General features: G+C 48.0%; 1 protein-coding gene across 1 annotated transcript in view; it reads left to right on the forward strand.

The window, feature by feature from the left end:
• The window catches only part of ELP1 (elongator acetyltransferase complex subunit 1), an 861,256-nt gene that overhangs the window by 366,678 nt on the left and 476,963 nt on the right, over positions 1 to 17,615 (forward strand). Inside the window, exon 18 of the mRNA XM_078676240.1 lies at positions 5,457 to 5,562. Within this exon, the coding sequence (XP_078532366.1) occupies positions 5,457 to 5,562 (106 nt within the window). The remainder of the gene's footprint in view (positions 1 to 5,456; positions 5,563 to 17,615) is intronic.

Consider the following 17,615-nt stretch of genomic DNA (forward strand, 5'->3'; position numbering starts at 1 on the left):
TCTACGCTGGCGGCCTGCAATCTAGTTCAAATAATAGCTCTACCCACGCACAAAGCGGGACATACACTAGACTTGATCTGCTCCAACTTACCATATATTCTGGCAGCTCCCCCCATCCCGGTTATTTGGTCGGATCATTTCCTCATCCCTTTTGAGATTGGCAGTCCCTGCTCCATCAGACCCATTATCACCCCTAAAGCATCAGGCAGAAACTGGAGCTGCATTACCCCAGAAACGCGCCAGGAATACCTAAAAAATTCTCAACCCAGCCCGTCGTCTGATCCCGACCGGGGTATCGACCATCTGGACGCCTGGATCGGTCAGGCCCTAGAGGCTCTGGCCCCCCTCAAACCTATCAAAACCTATAGGGCTGCACCTTCAGCACCATGGTACTCTGACGAGCTTCTGCAGAAAAAGGCCTCATGTAAATCTCTCGAACGCTCCTGGAGACAGAATTATTCCCCGGATAGCAAAACCACCTATAAAGCAGCCCTCAAAGAATACCGTAGAATGATTGAGGAGCACAAAAGGGACTTTTTGGCCTCTAGAATCAAACTCGCTAGTAATGGCGCCAGGGAGATTTTTAACATAGTCAGATCCTTCACAGACCCTAACGCGCTGACTCGGACTCAGCCTGCCTCCCAGTCTCTATGCGATAAACTCTCACAATTCTTTGAGGACAAAATTGAGACTATCTATTCCTCCTTCCCTACTTCCAATAGAGAAGGACCGGAAGAGGAATCCACTACTCTCATGCCACAGCCGTCCACTCTGTTGGAATTTGTAGTCATCTCTGAAGCTGACACCATGGCAGAATTACTAAAATGCAAATCTGGTTCACCAAATGACCCCTGGCCAGCCAAACAATATAAGAAACTGGCACCTCTGCTCAATCCCTACTTGAACCATATTTGGAATGAATCCTTGAGAACGGGCAGCTTCCCCACCAAATGGAAGCATGCTTCCCTGGTCCCCATCCTGAAGAAGCCCAATCTAGACCCTGACAACCCCAGTAACTACAGGCCTATTTCTCTTCTGCCTGCCCCAGCTAAGATTCTGGAAAAACTGGTACACTTTCAGCTGGCGAATTACATCGAATCCAATGGGCTCCTACATCATTCTCAGCACGGCTTTCGGTCGGGCCACAGCACGGAGGCAGCCCTTATCGAAATGGCTGACTCGGTGAGATGGACGCTGGACCGGGGGTCGAGGGCGGTGTTAGTGCTGCTGGATCTCTCAGCAGCATTTGACACCGTCTCTCATAAGATCTTGCTGAGAAGGCTGGAGGACCTGGGTATAGGCGGCACTGTGTTGAAGTGGCTCTCATCTTATCTTTCTGACCGCACACAGAAGGTTTATACCCCTCCCTATACCTCCTCCGCTAGACCACTCAAATGGGGAGTCCCACAGGGCTCTTCCCTGAGCCCGCTCTTGTTCAATGTTTATTTTACCCCCCTGGCCAAACTGATTGCACAGACTGGGATTAAATCCACTTCCTATGCTGATGACATTCAGCTACTTTTTACCTTTGATACTCCCTCCGCTTCTGCCTTTGATCCGTTGAAATCCTGTGTTGGACCTGGGCCTCTTGGCAGGGTCATCCCTAAACTTTTTGCCTTCCTCCAATACTCTCTCTGACCTGTTTTTGTTGGTTTAATGACTCTGGGCACTTTGCCACTGCTGACCAGTGCTAAAGTGCATATGCTCTCCCTGTGAAAAATGTACATGTGATTGATGTCCATGATTGGTTCATTGGATTTACTGTTAGTCCCCAGTAAAGTGCACCAGGAGTGCCAGGGCTTGTAAATGCCAATACTGCTAGTGGGCCTGCAGCGCTGGTTGCGCCACCCACAGAAGCAGCCTTAAAATGTGTCTAGGGTCTGCCATTGCAGAACCTGCGTGCAGTCTGGTACTGTCATGCTGGCTGGGCAAGTGCACACACTTGCCAGCCCTAAACCTTCCCTTAACTTCATATTAGTCACCCCTATGGTAGGCCTGAGGGCAGGGTGCATTGTAAGTGTAAGGTAGGACATGCCCTGATGTGTGTGGCATGTCCTAATAGTGAATTACTGCCAAATTCGTTTTTCACTATTGTAAGGCTACCAGTTCCCTTTAGGCCAGATGGGCTGCTGGAATTATTACACTCTATAATCCCAGTAGGCTCAGGGAACATGGTAGAAATTAATGTTTAGTATGCCTGAACTCAGAATAATAAAATACTTCTTTTAGTAAAGTTTATTTTAATATCCTGTGTTTGCAAATGCTACTTTTAGAAAGCTAGCATTTGCTTGTCTAACCATTTCAGCCCGCCTCTGCTTTTGTGTGTATCTGACTGTCTGAGTTGTGTGAGTGACAGGGCTGGGAGTTGACAGGTGGTGAATAGCAGGATGACACCTTAGTGGGGGGTGGGAGTTTCCCCTGAATGATGCATCAGGCTGTGCTCTGCCTCCACAATGCTGGCTCCGCCCTCCTGGGGAGCGACTGATGACTCAGCCTGCACCTGGCCCGGGAAGGACCGAAGCTTGTCAACAAAGTGCTCCAGGCTGCCCCTGTCCTCACAATGCCGGCTCCGCCCCCCTGGGGAGCGGCTGATGTGCCTGCCCTCACACTGAATGAAGAAGCCAGAAGTACCCACCACAAGTGCTCAGGGACTGGAGCAGTTATGCAAAGGCCCCCCTGGCCTGTTAGAACAAAAGAAACTGGGTATAAAAGTAGGAGCCCTGCTCCTTGTAAATTAGATCCTGTTTGCGCTACAGAAGAAACTCTGCCCGAAGAGAAGGACCTGGAAGGACTACAAGGAGGAGTGCTGTCTCTGGCCTGTGTCTGGTGCCTTGCTGCAGAAGGAGAGAAAAAGAAGAGACTACAAGAGACTTTTGCTTTTTGAACTTTGTGCCAAACTCTGCTGAAAGATCTCCAAGGGCTTGCCTGTGAACTTGCCCCCTGACCAGCGCCCCAGGAACAGTGGGCGCTACCCTGGAAGAGAAAGCTGCTGTGAGTCGTGCATCTGTCCTGCACCCCTACTGAGGAGAAGCAGAGTGCGCCGTGAGAGAATCGCTGTGCCCTCTGAGAGGCCCTTGGCACCCCCGTCCCGCCGAGCACCGCAACTGCTATCTGGCAGGCCCCAGCTGACATCGCCAGGACCAGCCTCGCTGGCCCCAGCACCGTGCCTGTCGCCTGCCTAACTGCGGTCTGCACCGCAAGAACGGACCTTGCCTTGTGCCTGCCTGCTTCACAGGAGAAGAAGTTGCCCTGAAGCCCCAGCCGCCGCCGTTTGCAAGCTGCAGCGGCGTGGGGAGAGAAGGACTACCCGCTGTGCGCTCAGAGGCTGTGTTCGCGCCTCACACTGCTGCCCGGGGCCCTGCCCCCTCTTGCCAGGCCGGGAGCACCTCGCCGGAAGATCTGACCCCCACCGCAACGCCGCTCTCCTGAGCCGAGCCGCCGCTCGGATCGACAGAGGAAGACACCGCGACGTGGGACCTGAGATCAACCCCGGCATCGTCCGCCCCGGACCCCCGCCTTCAAGGACTAAAAGGTACTGTTGTTTGCTGAGGTGCGCCGCGCTCTGGACACGGAGTCCGTGAGGCGCGCACCCCTCGTCCCCTGCTGGCCCCCGCTCTGTGCGCTCTGAACTGCGAGACTTCGGGAAGCCGTCCCGCAGCCCAGTTCGAGACGCACTGCCAGCGGAACGCCTCTCAGCCTACGAGGTGCCCTAACGCCCCCAAGGGGAGTCGGTACTCTGCTAACCTTGCCCCATCCTGGAAGGGCCCCTTCCCCGAGATTGCCGCACTTGATTGTCCGCTCTTTGGCTGCCAAACCCTGTGCGCTGAGAATTGTGCGCTTGTGACGGTGACTGGGAGGCCGGTACGCCTCCTCTCGGCCATCGGAGTGAACGCCGCGCACCCCTGCTCACGCGGAAGGCGTGAGGGTTGATAGGGACTTGCATCAAAAGCCGGATAAAGCTCCCAGAAGTTCTAGGGAGCGCTGTACTGTCCTGGAACGGGGTAGAAGATCCCAAAGACCGCGTTCAGGAGCTGTGGCACCCTTTTTGAGGGGTAAAGACTATCATTTTTGATTACAAACCACATAAGAACTGTGACACTAGTAAGAGTAACTGGAACCTTGCAATTTCTAAGTAACCAAGACTGTATTTACAAGCCTGCGTGAAAGAAACTTATATAAAGATATATATTTTTTTTCTACAAATACAGCTTGGTGTCATTGTGTGGTGGGTTGGTTGTGATGGTATGATATTGCAAATGTTTAACCCTATGTGCCCCAGAGATTAGCCTAGACTGCTTGCGCCACACTACCTAGAGGGTAAGCAGAGGTTGTTCTTGAAGGTAACCCTCAGCCCTGACGTGGAAGAGAGAGTCCCTGCTTGTCGACAGTGCTGCACTGCGCCAACCAGAGACTCCCCTTTCCAACATCCTGCCTTAGGGACATCTCTAGTTGGATGGATGCCAACTCCCTCCGACTCAATGCAGGAAAAACTGAGAATCTGTTTTTTAACTCACCATCCCCTCTGGATTCCAGTCTGTGGTAGCCAGAGGATCTGAGGCAAGCCCCCACGCCCAAAGACTCGGTGAGAAACCTAGGAGTACGTTGGGATAACCACCTCAATTTTAACGCTCAGGTACAAACAGTAGCAGCTTCCTGCTTTGCAAAGATGAAGACTATTAACCGGCTTATTAATGACCTGCCGGCGGACTGCCGTAAGACTGTGGTCCAAGCATTGATAACATCCCATCTTGACTATGCCAACGCACTATACCTTGGTATCACAGCAGGCCTATGTCATAAACTTCAGACTGTCCAAAACGCTGCCGCTCGGTTGGTGGAGAGAATCCCGGCTAGACATCATATCTCTCCACACCTCCGTAAACTGCACTGGCTACCCATTGCTAAAAGATGCGTATTCAAGGCCATGACGTTGGCGTTCCGAGCGTCTAAGGGCAATGGAATTGCCCATTTGAAAAGCACTCTGCGGCCGTATGTCAACACCAGGACACTACGCTCCAACTCCCTACTTTTCCTGGAAACTCCACGATTCAAACGAACTCGTGCAGGAGGAAAAACATTCGAGGTTTGCGCCACTCAGTGTTGGAACAAGCTCCCGGTTGCCTTACGTGCTTGCCAAACAGAATCGGCATTCCGTAAGTCCCTGAAGACTCACCTTTTCTCCTCTTAATGGCCTCCTCTGTTCCTACGCCCCCTGTCCCCAGATTTATCAGCGCCGGGACGCCCCGTTGGGGCAGCTGTGCGCTTTATAAAATACACAAATAAATAAATGCATGCATGCTTGTGCCATAATAAGCCTTTTTGAAGCAGTTTCTCGTCCAGATAATACAGTACAAGTTGTCCACAATGTGGGTAACACAAACGAGCATACAGACTAATTGGGAAAAGGGTCACTATGAAGATTACTGTAACCTACTTTGTCTCCTTTTCCATTGCAGGTTGCTTCTAATGTCACTTCCTTTGTAACGTCTGCTGATTTTCTACTGCTGACAACTCATGCCCACAACTGCCGGTGTTTGTCGCTGAAAGATGTAACGTTGCAAGGTAACCATCCCTCACAAACAAGCTTCTCTTGCTCCTGGGCAAGGAATCAAGCATGAAAGTTAAGGGAGTAGTGGGGAATCTTAATGCTCAATGTGACTAAATTCTGACAGTGGACAAACAGCAGGAGCCATAGAGATACACAGGTTTCAGTAAGGATTAGCTTGATTCACCAGTTGTAGCTTATACAGTGTCATTCCCAGAGAAAGTGCATGGTGTTTGCTTGTTTGAAATGTTGCTTAGCAAGTCAAACAAATAAATACATGCCCACAGCGAGTTTAGGTAAAAAGATAAAAATGTAAAAAGTGAAAAATGTCGCAGGAAATAATAGTAAAAATATATCAAGTCCAAAAGCTATGGGAAAATGAAAAATAACACAATTGAAAATCAAAAACAAAACATGTTGCATTAAAAAAAAATCAAGGAAAAGAAAAAATAGCCCAAAAGTTTACCCAAGCGATCCAACTTTATCCGAGGCATCAGTTGTTGTCCAAGTTAAGAGGTTATTACGACAAATATTTATATTTTTAGAAGAAGTTAGGAGCAACAAATGTCACGCACAGCCACCCAGACAGGTGTAAATGAACATGGCTCCACATGTTCTTGTACTTGTCGTGCAAGCAGTCGATGAACTCTGGTCACCTGGTTAAAAAGTCTCAGAGGAGTACTAAGTAGCAAAGTTAGGCCACCCTCTGAAAGTACACGTTCGCCAAAGTTGGTACTTCCACTGGTCAAGATATCTGCTTTTGAACTTTGAAGCTATTATTGAGCTTGAATTGCTCCGAGGAATGAGAGAAGCTTTGGAAGCGACTCAGCTGTAAACTTGCCAGAGATCCAGAAAGCTTCAAGTGGGACAAGACTCAAATGGCTCCCCAACAATGTAGCTCCTTTGTTGGATATGCTCTTTTCCTGCTTTTGGATTGTGCATATAAAATATACCAATATGTTTTCTTCCTTGGAAACTGCTGTGCAGACCCCAGTGACCTCAGTCTTCATAGAAAAGGTTGTTTGACATTCACTTATATAAAGTCCTTTTGACGCTCCAGTTAACGGGGAATCCTTCGGAAGTTCCAGAGTTGCAAGGCATTTTAATGTCCTTGTACTTGTGAGGCCATTAAATGTATTCCATAGCTCAACTCATCAGTCCACTGAAGAACAACACCTACACCCCAAACATGGTAAAAGTCTTGGATAGACCCTGAACACCCATTCATGGCTGTTTAGTTGATTCAGTATTTTATGCTATGGTGTGTGCTACATATTTCATTGAGGATGATGATCTGTTGTGTTTTGTTTAGCTTGTGGGTGTGTCTGTTCATTGACTCAGCTGAGGAATTGTTGATGAAACAGGTTCGAATTGAGAAATCGGGTTGTGAGGTAATTGGAAAACGTGAGCTGTCAGAGGCGAGGGGTCGAAAAATGTTTTTAACTACCTTAAAAGATTTCCACTTTTATTTACATATTACCTTAGAATATTCCCATTGATCCAGAATTATTTTACGAATCTCTCTTGCGTGCCGGTAGGTGGTGTCATTTGGCTTTGGGTGGCATTTTTGGCCTATATAGGGGCCACCCCAGTGCAATCTCTTCATTTACTTCTTTTCTGTGCCATCAGCACGGATCCAGATTGAGCTCCCCTCAGTCATTTTTTGGTAGACTTCTTTTGACCTTTTATTGAAGTCTAGTGTGCTTTTCCAAATTCCCTGCAGCCGGATGGACCCCTGCCCAACTCCAAAAGTTTTATGAGGCCAGGAGCCTAATTTTTAGTGGTGGAACCCTCTGTAGCACCTTCGGGTCCCAAGGGTTAGGGAGGGTCTTTGAGACTGGGGTTCTGCTGGTGTGGTCGCCTGCTGCTCCAGTCGACCCCTTAGGATCTGTTGGTGGATCTGGATCGACCCCAACTGTGACTTTGCAACCTCCTCCGGGACCATTCCAGAAGCGATGTTCCTGGTACCGCCAATGCCCATTGGCGGCGCCAAACCCATTGTGATTCCCGACTCAGACACAGAGCTGGAGTGGCTTAGACCAGCCTAAATTGGAAACAGAGCCCTATTTTACTGGAAGGCTTTCTGTGGAATAAGAATGATGGGGATCTGAGGATCCCTATTCTTGCACTGACCCCCTAGCAGACTCCATAACCAATGACAAGTTGTATGAGGACCTTGCTGCCACCAGTGGTCTGGACACCTCACCAGAGAGTGGCCTCCTTTCCTCCTACCGTGACTATCTAGAAAGGGGCTTCCTTTGTGATTGTGGTCGGGAGGATGGCTGAGGTCCTGGATCTAAAGCTTCCCACAGTTCAAGGAAAAACAAATGTTTTGGCAGAGGTGCTTTATCCAGGGGTTTCCCCATCAGAATCCTTACTATCTTTCAACAAAGCCATCCGTGATATCCTTCTCAGGGACTGGGCCAAGCCCTGCACAGGCACCCCTGTGCACAGGACCATTGCTCGATAAATCAAAGGTCGAAGGGACGGGAGTACAGGCCGTAGTAACATCCTGTATCTGGTATGAGTCAGGTGACCTTTCATTTATACAGTTGTGACTCGACCTGATTATTCCGCAAATCCACACCTACCCGGACACGACTGACCCGGCCGCCCTATGGCTGTAAACCCGTCCTCCATCCCCACCTCTTGTCCCGAGGAAGACCCGCCGTGACCACCCACTGGGGCACTACAAGGGTTGAAACGGCGACGCATATTTTTAGGTTCAGAACTACTAGGATTCCACAGAACAAATGTTAGGAGTTACTGGAGGAAATTGCTCTCTGGCCTTTTAACTTGTACATAGCCAACTATGACCACACTGTATATATTGTACACCTGTTGAGCACTATTGTCACTATTGTCACTTTTCACCCTTGTAAATACTTCTTGTTGACAGCATTTGTTTTCTGTTTACTATGAAACTCATTGAATGAAGTAATTCTCATAAAAGTAACAATACAGAGTTCTTTCTCTTAGTCTTTTTTCAGGAGGTATTTGGTGCCCCAAGGGCTTGTTGTAGAGGTTGCTCTAGATCATTATTGCTACACTTTTGAGCATTGTCTACTAAGATAGTTCCTACCCGACAGAACCACTTTTGTTTATATTTACATTTTTTCCCCGCCTCATCCGTCTAAAGAAGAGGAGAGACTCCACCGTCAAGACCCAAAAAGAGCGTTATCGTTCTATATTGATCTTACCGAAGAATTCCGGGTGGACGCTCAATTCTATTGGATTTGCTGGGGCAAAGAAAAGAAAGGCAGTTCAAAAGAAAACCATCTCTTGATGGATACTCCTTCCTATTAAGATCAGTTACGAGATGGCAAATAAACCGCCCCCTGAAGGCTTATGAGTTTACTCCACCAGAGCTATTGCTGCGACCACTCCCTTAGCTAAAGAAGTCCTATTCCTGGACATCTGTCAGGCAGCTATGTGGGCATCACTACACATGTTTGTTAAACACTATTGCCTCAACAGTCAGGTCTAGCAAGATGGGTACTTTGCCATTCACTTCTTCACGGGTTCTTAGTCTAAGACGGTCCGGAGACCCACCTCCAGGGAGAGATTGTTTGGTATCTATTCTAAGGTACGAAATCGGCAGGCTATAAATCTCTATCAGATGAACAAATTACTTACCTTCGGTAACGCTACAACCGGTAAAGACTCTTTCTAGCCACATATTCCTTACAGACCACTCCCGCCACCCCACCTCCAGTTCTGCGAACTGTCTGCTTTCAATTAAGAGATCCTTTTGGACCTCACAGACACACTAGTCATTCCTCCTTAGCTTGGCTCCATGCTTCTAGTGCGGCACAAAAACCAGTCAAGAACTGAGGTCAGCGGGCTTGGGTGGCCCTTATATAGGCACCAGACAAGTAATTTCCGGCGCGGAGAGCGCGATTGAAGCCATGCAGAGGCAAACTACATGGAGATGGCTCAAAAGTGTCTTGATCCAGTCTGATGCCTTTGAATATTCTAAGGCAGCTAGATAGTCTCTACCAGATAAAGCATTGTTCGGCTGAGACTTGGTAGCCAGGAAAAGAATGCTACCATGGTGAGAAGACTGGAAGGGAGGTTTGATGGAGGTGATTAGGCGAGGAGAGATGAATAAGGTGATTATGCCAGTAGGAGGCAAAGTTGGTGGCCAGAGCTAGTAATAGGGTTTAGGAGAAAAAGGAACAATGAGGCTAAGGGCAAGAAGAGAATGGAATGGAAGGGATGGGATGGGTGAGGGGGGAGCTGGATGGTAATGAGGGAAGAATAAGAAACGGTACTAGAAGCTGGAGAGCAGGAAAGATGAAAGAGAAGAATAAGAATACTAAGAATGGAAGAAAAGAGAAATAAAGGAGGCTGAGAGGAGAAGAAAGAGAGTAAAGAAGTTAGGATGGATTAGAGATACAACAAGGGGCAAAATGAGCAAGAAAGAAGAAGAGTATAGAGAATAAGAAGAGTAAAGGTGTAGAGAGGAAAGTGTTTGAGAGACGAAATCATGTGTGTGAGAAAGGATGAGTAGGTGAGAGCAGGTAAGTAGATGGAGGAAGAGTAAAATTTGTGTTTTATTAAACCTCAACATTCACAACATAGTACGTCAGATCATAGTATTTTAGGTGCAGTAGAATCTGCATACTTTTGCCTCCCTCCTAATTTCCTAACGCACCTTATACATTTTAGTAATGTATTCCATAAATGTTTAAAAAGCACATAAGACGGAAACACTGTAATTTTATGCCAGGAAGTGGATAAGGTAAAGAGCATAGGGAACAACAGCTTCTCACAGGTGCGACACAACACCTAAATGTCTTTGAAATGCCTCTCCCTACTCTCTAACCACTTTGTCCCTTGAAAGAGTCACCCCCTCAATCAGGAGCAGAGTTTTCCCTTCTAGAAAGATATCCCAACAATTGAAAGTCAAAAACTGTTGTATCAAAGTTGAGCTCATGCTGTGAACATAATCTGACTCTTGCACACTCTGCCAATAAACAATGTTTCCGCCTACTTCTACAAAAATCTATTTCTTATTCTAATGGTCTGCCTTAAGTTTGAATGTATAGTGAAAAGTGTAACTGGTGCCTTGTACATCCAATGGCTTCATAATGCCTTTAGCCAGTGTGTTTCCATATGAGTCCTGAACTAGCAGTATAAAAGCATCCATGCAGAAGAACTCTTAGGCCAACTTCTCTCTCTAAGAGTGTGCCTATCAGGCTTGCGGACACTAATATTCCGATCACCACCATCCTCCTGCCTTTTAGTTTCACCCTTAAGCTTTCTTAGGTAAGACTCTGTAACATAGCTGTAGCAGCAAAGGGCACTCTTATCTCTCATGGTCCCAGCTACAAGCCGAAGCACCTCCTCCATTTTGCCTTGCAATGCAGAAAAGGAATGGAGGAATCGAAACGGTACCCGAAACATCCTATGTTATACTCTTCATTTTACGTTATCCATAGCCTCCAACCTAGAGTCCAGTTCCGGACATACTTCAGCACACACTTGCTCTTTCTTGGTTCTTGCTCATTCTGTAGTTCGTCTAAAGTCATCTCTCTCAGATCCTTATGTGACACTGAAGTTTTGGCCTAAATATCTCTTCCTTGGAACAATTCATGTTAACCACCATTCATGGCTCATCACTCCAACACGAACTTCATTTTAGCCATATCTGAGATCGGGTTCCAGTAAAAACAAAAAATAAAAGAAACCGCTTCATGAATTCAAGCTTTTAAAAGTATCCCTTGGCTTCTCCCCCTCTAGCAGTTCAAGGTGAGTTTTTTTGGGGGGCTTTTTGGTTTTTATGTTGCATTGCAGTTGATAGGGATTTTTCATAAGGTTTGTTTTCCCCTTACCATGAGTTTTGTCCACGTCCCATTCAGTTTTGTTTTGGGCTGTTCAATGTCTGGTACCTGCTTTTTCGACGTATGTGACTCTTTCACAGGGACGTGCTCCCTTCATGTTGATCTAATACCGTGAAGATGCAAAATGGTTACTAATGGTGTTGCCCTTGCCCCATGGAAGCAAAACAATAAACTGAGTCTCCTTTGCATCCTGCACTTGACTACATCTCTTGGATTACTTTAATCCAACACTGGGTGGGTGGGCAGCTAGGAAAAGAGAAACCACCACCATGAGCCTGAGAGAAAGCTGCCCGTCTCGAATGCCTTCTTGTTCCCTCGTTACCTCCTTCTTCTGGGGAGACGAGTTTGAGAGAGAGGAACGAAGAAAGCATGGAGAGGAGATAGCATGTGGGTGGGGTAGATGAGAGAAGGAGCGAAAGAGATTAAAGATAATGAGAGGAACAGAGATATTGAGATTGAGGACATGGCGAGTGTGCTGAATGTATAAGAGGGAGGAAAGGCAAGGCCAAGCAGATGTGGGGAAATGGAGAAAAAGAATAAGAGAGAGATTATAAAACCATGAGAAGGGGAAGGCAAGAAAATAAAAATGGATTACAGCTAAAGAGGAGTGCACAAAAATAGAAAGGATGAATGAAGAATAGGAAATGAGAAGGAAGGAAGGGCAAGTGAGGAAAGTGAAATGGAGAGAACAGGGGAAGGGAAGACAATTAATGGAGATAAGGGAGTGATGTGGAGGAGAAGAAAATGGATGAGATCTGTGGAGAACAAGATATGAGGGAAGACGCATGCAACATAAGAAGATGGAGTAAGTATCAACAGAAATGATCAGGAGAGGTGGTGGAGAGCATGCAGTATAGCAAGAGGAGTAGGCAGCTAAGAAACCAAGAGAGGCGAGAAAGGAGTGAGCAAGAGAAAAGAGACAGAGCGAGACTAATGGCGAGGGGTAGAGGTGAGGGAGCAAAGAGGAATCTGGAAGACAATAAGGAGGAGAGAAGGGAGTAGCGAAATAGAGGGAGAAAAAAATAAAAGAAAGTCAGTAGAGTAAATAAGTGGTTAAAAAAGGAGGAGAAAGTAAAGTAGAGAATAAATGGGGAGAGAAAGAGAGAAGGGAGAATTAAGAAAGAGGGGGAAGAACAAGAAACAAAAGGAGGAGATGAGAAGGTAGTGCAGAATGATGGACAGGAATGAGGTACTTTAAGCGAGGTGCAAGCGGGCAATCTTAGCTTGGGGTAGAGCTGAGCATTGGATAGCAGGAAATATTTCCAGCTACTTAAATGCAAACTTACTTAAGTTGGGCTGAGGTACCTCACCTGGTGTGCTCTGGTTTGAAAGATAGTCATGCCTTTGTGGATGGCATGGGTGTGGCTATAGTGTGTTTATGATGCTTTGATAGATGATGAAAGGGAGCTGGGGAAGACCAGTCTCTTAGGTGGCTGGGATGCCAATTAGGAGGTCTGAAAAAGGGAACACTAGAAGTGTGAAGTATATGTATAATAAATGGCTTTGTTAGAATTTAGGAGCTGCAGACATCCCGGGTGTGTACATATTAAGCATTAGGAGCATGACTACATCTATTTACATTTCTTTGTTCCTTACGATATAAAGTGCTGCTCATAGTTTTAACCTCTTGAGCTCAGTTTGTTTGCTGATTCTGAACTGCCTAAGAGCCCTTCTTTGATTTTGTTTCACTGTTACTTGCAGAATTATACAGACATAATTTGCAACCAAAATACGTTGGGTCTAAGAAATGACCCAGCAGTGTCAGTACTGCAATTGCCTGCCCATGATTCCCAGTTCCCCCACCAATTGACTGAGGGGGGGCTTTGAAGGTATTTATATATATATATATATATATCTATCTCCTTTCTTTGTTTGCTACATTTCAAAGGAAGGTTTGCACTCCCTGTACTTCTTTGTGCAGAGTTCTGCGCCCCATCTGCAGAGTCTCTGGGTGCGGAGAACTCCCAGTACATATGTAAAGGGAGTGCAGAGTCATAAAACTCAGCACGTAATTTGATAATACCAAAGATTGATAAACTTACTATAAAGTGTAAGTTTATGTTTGAGAATCAGGCCCAGTATGTGTGAGTACAGCTTTACCTTTCATGAAACAATAAGGCCACCATCCGAAATAGTAGGCTTACAGTAAGTGTACCTTCTCTTTAAAATAATGAAAAATGAAAACCCCCAGAGTCAGGTGTTAGACAACGAGACGCCATTGGAGCCTCCGGACTCCAAACCACACCTTTCTACAAACTGCTTCTGCCCTACTTATCTCGTTAAACATGAGCAGCCCCATGGAAGAAAGCATGGGACCAGAAATGGTTAGGGCTAACATGAATTAGCAATATTAGTTCCTAGCACCTTTAACTAACTAAATTACTGCACAAGGCATCCATTATCCAGAATACACTACAGGCAACTATAAATATATCACCTGCGTACAACACAGCTAACAAATCATGGCACTCAACCGACAAGGAGAAAAAATGTAAGCTGTTGCCCCCTCCTCTAGGGACAAATCCCCTGAGATCTCAAGCAGTGGAAGAGAAATGCAAAGGTCAGCTGACGAGTTCGATCTGTAAACTTAACAGACCGGTTTAGGGGAAGCCTCAGGATTAGCGACGCAATGAAGGACACAAGAACCAGGCTGTGTGCAGCCCAGTACAACTGGCCAAGGGAAACAGAGGAGAAAATGTGTCTGTCATAGTGATCAGTTGTGTAAGGATACACAATTAACATGCTACAGAAAACAAAGAGCCTCTCCAGCTCAGTCCGTAAACCTCTCTCGCAAATCGGGTGGTATAGGGCAGCCTCCAACCAGGGTCTGGTATGAAGCACATTCCCATTTGTAGCGGAACAATTTCAAGAAACACCCGGAGCCACCAAGATATCATCTATCAATATAATGGCTACAGACTGAGTCTGATTTGAAGGTTAGCCCTACTCACCATCCCTCCACCAACATAATTTGCACCATCTCCTGCTCTCTGCAGATCACAAGAGTGCACCTAGTCATTGTTCACCTTAACGGAACACCAAAATCCTTATAATCTGTAGATTGTGCCACAAATCTAGACGGTCTACATGCTCAATTGAGATGTGTACCATATCTGATCAAATCCCACTGACAATTATCTTCACATCACACAACAAATGTCAATCACTACACTTCTGACTGAGCAACAATTCTACCAACTCTTTCAAGGTCCTTATGGTTTGAGGACTACTACTCATGCAAGAAAATCTTGTTCTGATGGATATTTATTACCGCAAATTCCTTGCTTCGAATATTTTCCATGCTTCAGACTGGAGCCAGAAACTTTTCACAGCAGTGCTCTCAAGCGCTGCTAGGTAGTGCCATGCAGCTCCGTGCTGGCTCCAGACTGCCACAGAAGTGAAGGACTGGAGCTACATATAAGCGTCATCCCTGTGTGCTGATCTCTGCTCCGTTCTACCCGTTCTTTTTTGCCTATTTTACATTGATGTCTAAATAATATATAAGTGTGCTAGGGATTGTTGTACCCACTACAAATGATAGGTTTCAAACTGTGCTGTGACTACAGGAAGCAGATATCTGTCAGGGACACTCATGAGGTGTGTCTTTGGTGTCTGGGTTTAGGACACGTCTCCAAGTTATGATAAGTGTGTTCTAATGTACCCGAAGGCACGATCTGAGAGAGGGAGGCAAAGTTGTCTGTCACCCAACACAAGAAGTCGTTTCTGACTTTGCGTATGTCCTGCTTACGCTTAAATTTGTGGGCCCAGACTCAGTCCCGGAATCGAGGCTGCTCCCACAACCTTTCAACGTCACTGGAGAAGTCATTGGTTAAGTCAAAGTCCAAGCATAAGAAAGCAAAGTGAAACTCAACCCCATCCAGTCACTGTGCATCGTAGGAGAAGGAGTGATGGCATTACAAAGTATGGTGCATGCCCTCAAGGTGCCCAGCCACGGAAGCGATTCCTCAGTTGGTCCTGACCTGCCCTGAATTTCCCATGCCATCGTCGAGAAAAGCAAGGCCTTCACAAAAGCCATGTGTAGATTTTCTGTACACACCTGGCCCCCTGTGGTGCACATTTGGACCTCAGGGTCCTTTAGTCAGGTTACCACTGGTATGTTCCTCATTGGTGTCGTCTGTACCCTTAGGACCCGTTACCGGGCCTTTACCGACTTGGGTACAGACTTCCGCTCTAACCCCTTAATCCACACCAGCTCCTTCCACCCTGATGCTGGAGCCGTAGAATAATCCTGTGCTGATGGCCATGTTGGACCTGGACCTGACTTTGGTTCAAGCCTGACTGATGCGGCAGTATGAGATCACAGAAGCACAAATGGTCGTTAGTCATCATACCTGTAACCAGTTGCCTCTTCCATGTCTCAACCACCAGCATAGGCACCATTATCTTTTTTGTTTTGACTCTGATCCTCTACCAGAGCAGGGAAAGCCCCAAGATTTTGATGATGGTGATGGCCTGCTCCCAGCCCTTTATATTGGAGGTTGCCTTTTAGATTGATTTACAGAACGCTAGTGAGTATACCTCTCCCAAGACAGAGCTTGACACCCTACTTGGGCCACTAATGTAAGAGAAGTCTTTGTTTACAGTGGTGGTTTGAAGAACAGCTGTGGCGCAGCTACCCTCAATCAAAATCAAAACAAATGTTCAGGGAGGAGCTTCGTGTCGGACCAAGATGGCCGCGTGAAAGTCCAGCTCCACCGGACCTGTCCCCCTACCCTAACATCCTGAAGCTAATCCTGGTCGTGGACCCTGCCACTCGTTAGCGGAGGGTTAGCGGTGCGCTTTCCTGCGACTCCGGCCCCGCTGCGGCATCGGGGGCCGGAGCTACCCCTCTTGCTGTTTGAGGCCTGACTGCTGGCTGGAGCTGGGGATTCGAATTGGCGAGGGCGGCGGCCGCCAGGACAACAACACCGGTGCCGCAGACCGGAAGTCGCCGGTTGGGCCCCTGTACGGTTTGGCTGCTGCCCGCGATATCGGCAGAGCTGCGGTGGCATAGCGAGCTGCGGATGGCCCCCCGCCCGGTACTGTGTGAGCGGAGCAGCGGCATTACTGGGGGCTGCGGGTGGCCCTTCCCTGCCTTGAGCGACGAGAGCAGCTGGCTCCCGGAGGAGCGGAGGCAACGCATTGGTAGGGCTGAAGGCTTGGGAGCAACGCTGTGAGGTATCTGGTGCCCCCAGCTTGTGTCGCCTGTTGCTGGCGCCCATTTGTCTACCTTGGCACGGAGCTCACCAGTGGTGAGGCGCCCCCCCCCCCCCCCCTCCTCCCCTGTTTACCAGAGGTGCCCCTTTTGGCTGCGGGGTGCTTGAGGGGTAGCGTAGCAGCATACTGGTCCTCAGGGTGGGGGCGGCTGCCTGAGTGCCCCGCCCTGAATATGAGCAGGCTATTGGCGGCTGGGGGCCAGCGGGTGAGACCTGCCCGTGACTCTGGTCACTGACCTGGCGGGCACCTAAACCCCTGAATCCTTGAGTGGGCAAAGGTCAATGTGAAAGGCGGAGGTGGCGTAGTGCCTCCATCTGGATACTGGCTGGGAGGAGGAGCGCTCCCTCTCTTTGGATTACTTCCTTTGGGCATTTGGATTGTAGAGTTGGCCCCTCCTGAGGGTGAGACATTGCGGGAGTCCCTGACTATCCTTCGTTGGGCGTGGCGATCGGCTTGCTGGGTCTGGCACCTGATGCAGCTGTCCTGCGTGGGCGTGGCCACGCCTGTCTGTGCCTGAGGGTCCCCTGTGTCCCGAGATTGGAATTCCAGAGGTCCAGGTGATTTTCGGCGACAGTGGCCTCGCAACTAGGCCTGTCTGGTGGCCCGTCCTGGGGGCCGGGCCATTTGGTGGTGCTGTCCGGTTGCTCGTTGCTGTCCAGCCAAGGGAAGCTGTGTGCCATTGCTGTGCCTGGGTGAAGTGGTGTGGCCAGCGATCCATTGAGGGGGCATTTACGATGGCATCTAAGCCCGAGGTTGACAAGCAGCAGTCAAGAACCTCTATGGGGTCACGACAAGTCCAGTCCAATAAACTGGATCGTTATATGATGCCTCGGGGGTTACCGCAGGATTCGAGGCGGATTCAGTCGAGCGGAGGAGATTCTTCTGGCCAGCCAGCTGAACCAACTCTGCTTGATGTGATGGCGGTGATCGACGGTGTCAAGTCATCACTGGGACAAAAGATGGAGACGCTGGACCACAAACTGGACACTGTTACCATCGAAGTCAAT

Source organism: Lissotriton helveticus, chromosome 2_1, assembly GCF_964261635.1.
Source record: "Lissotriton helveticus chromosome 2_1, aLisHel1.1, whole genome shotgun sequence".
NCBI lineage: Eukaryota > Metazoa > Chordata > Amphibia > Caudata > Salamandridae > Lissotriton > Lissotriton helveticus.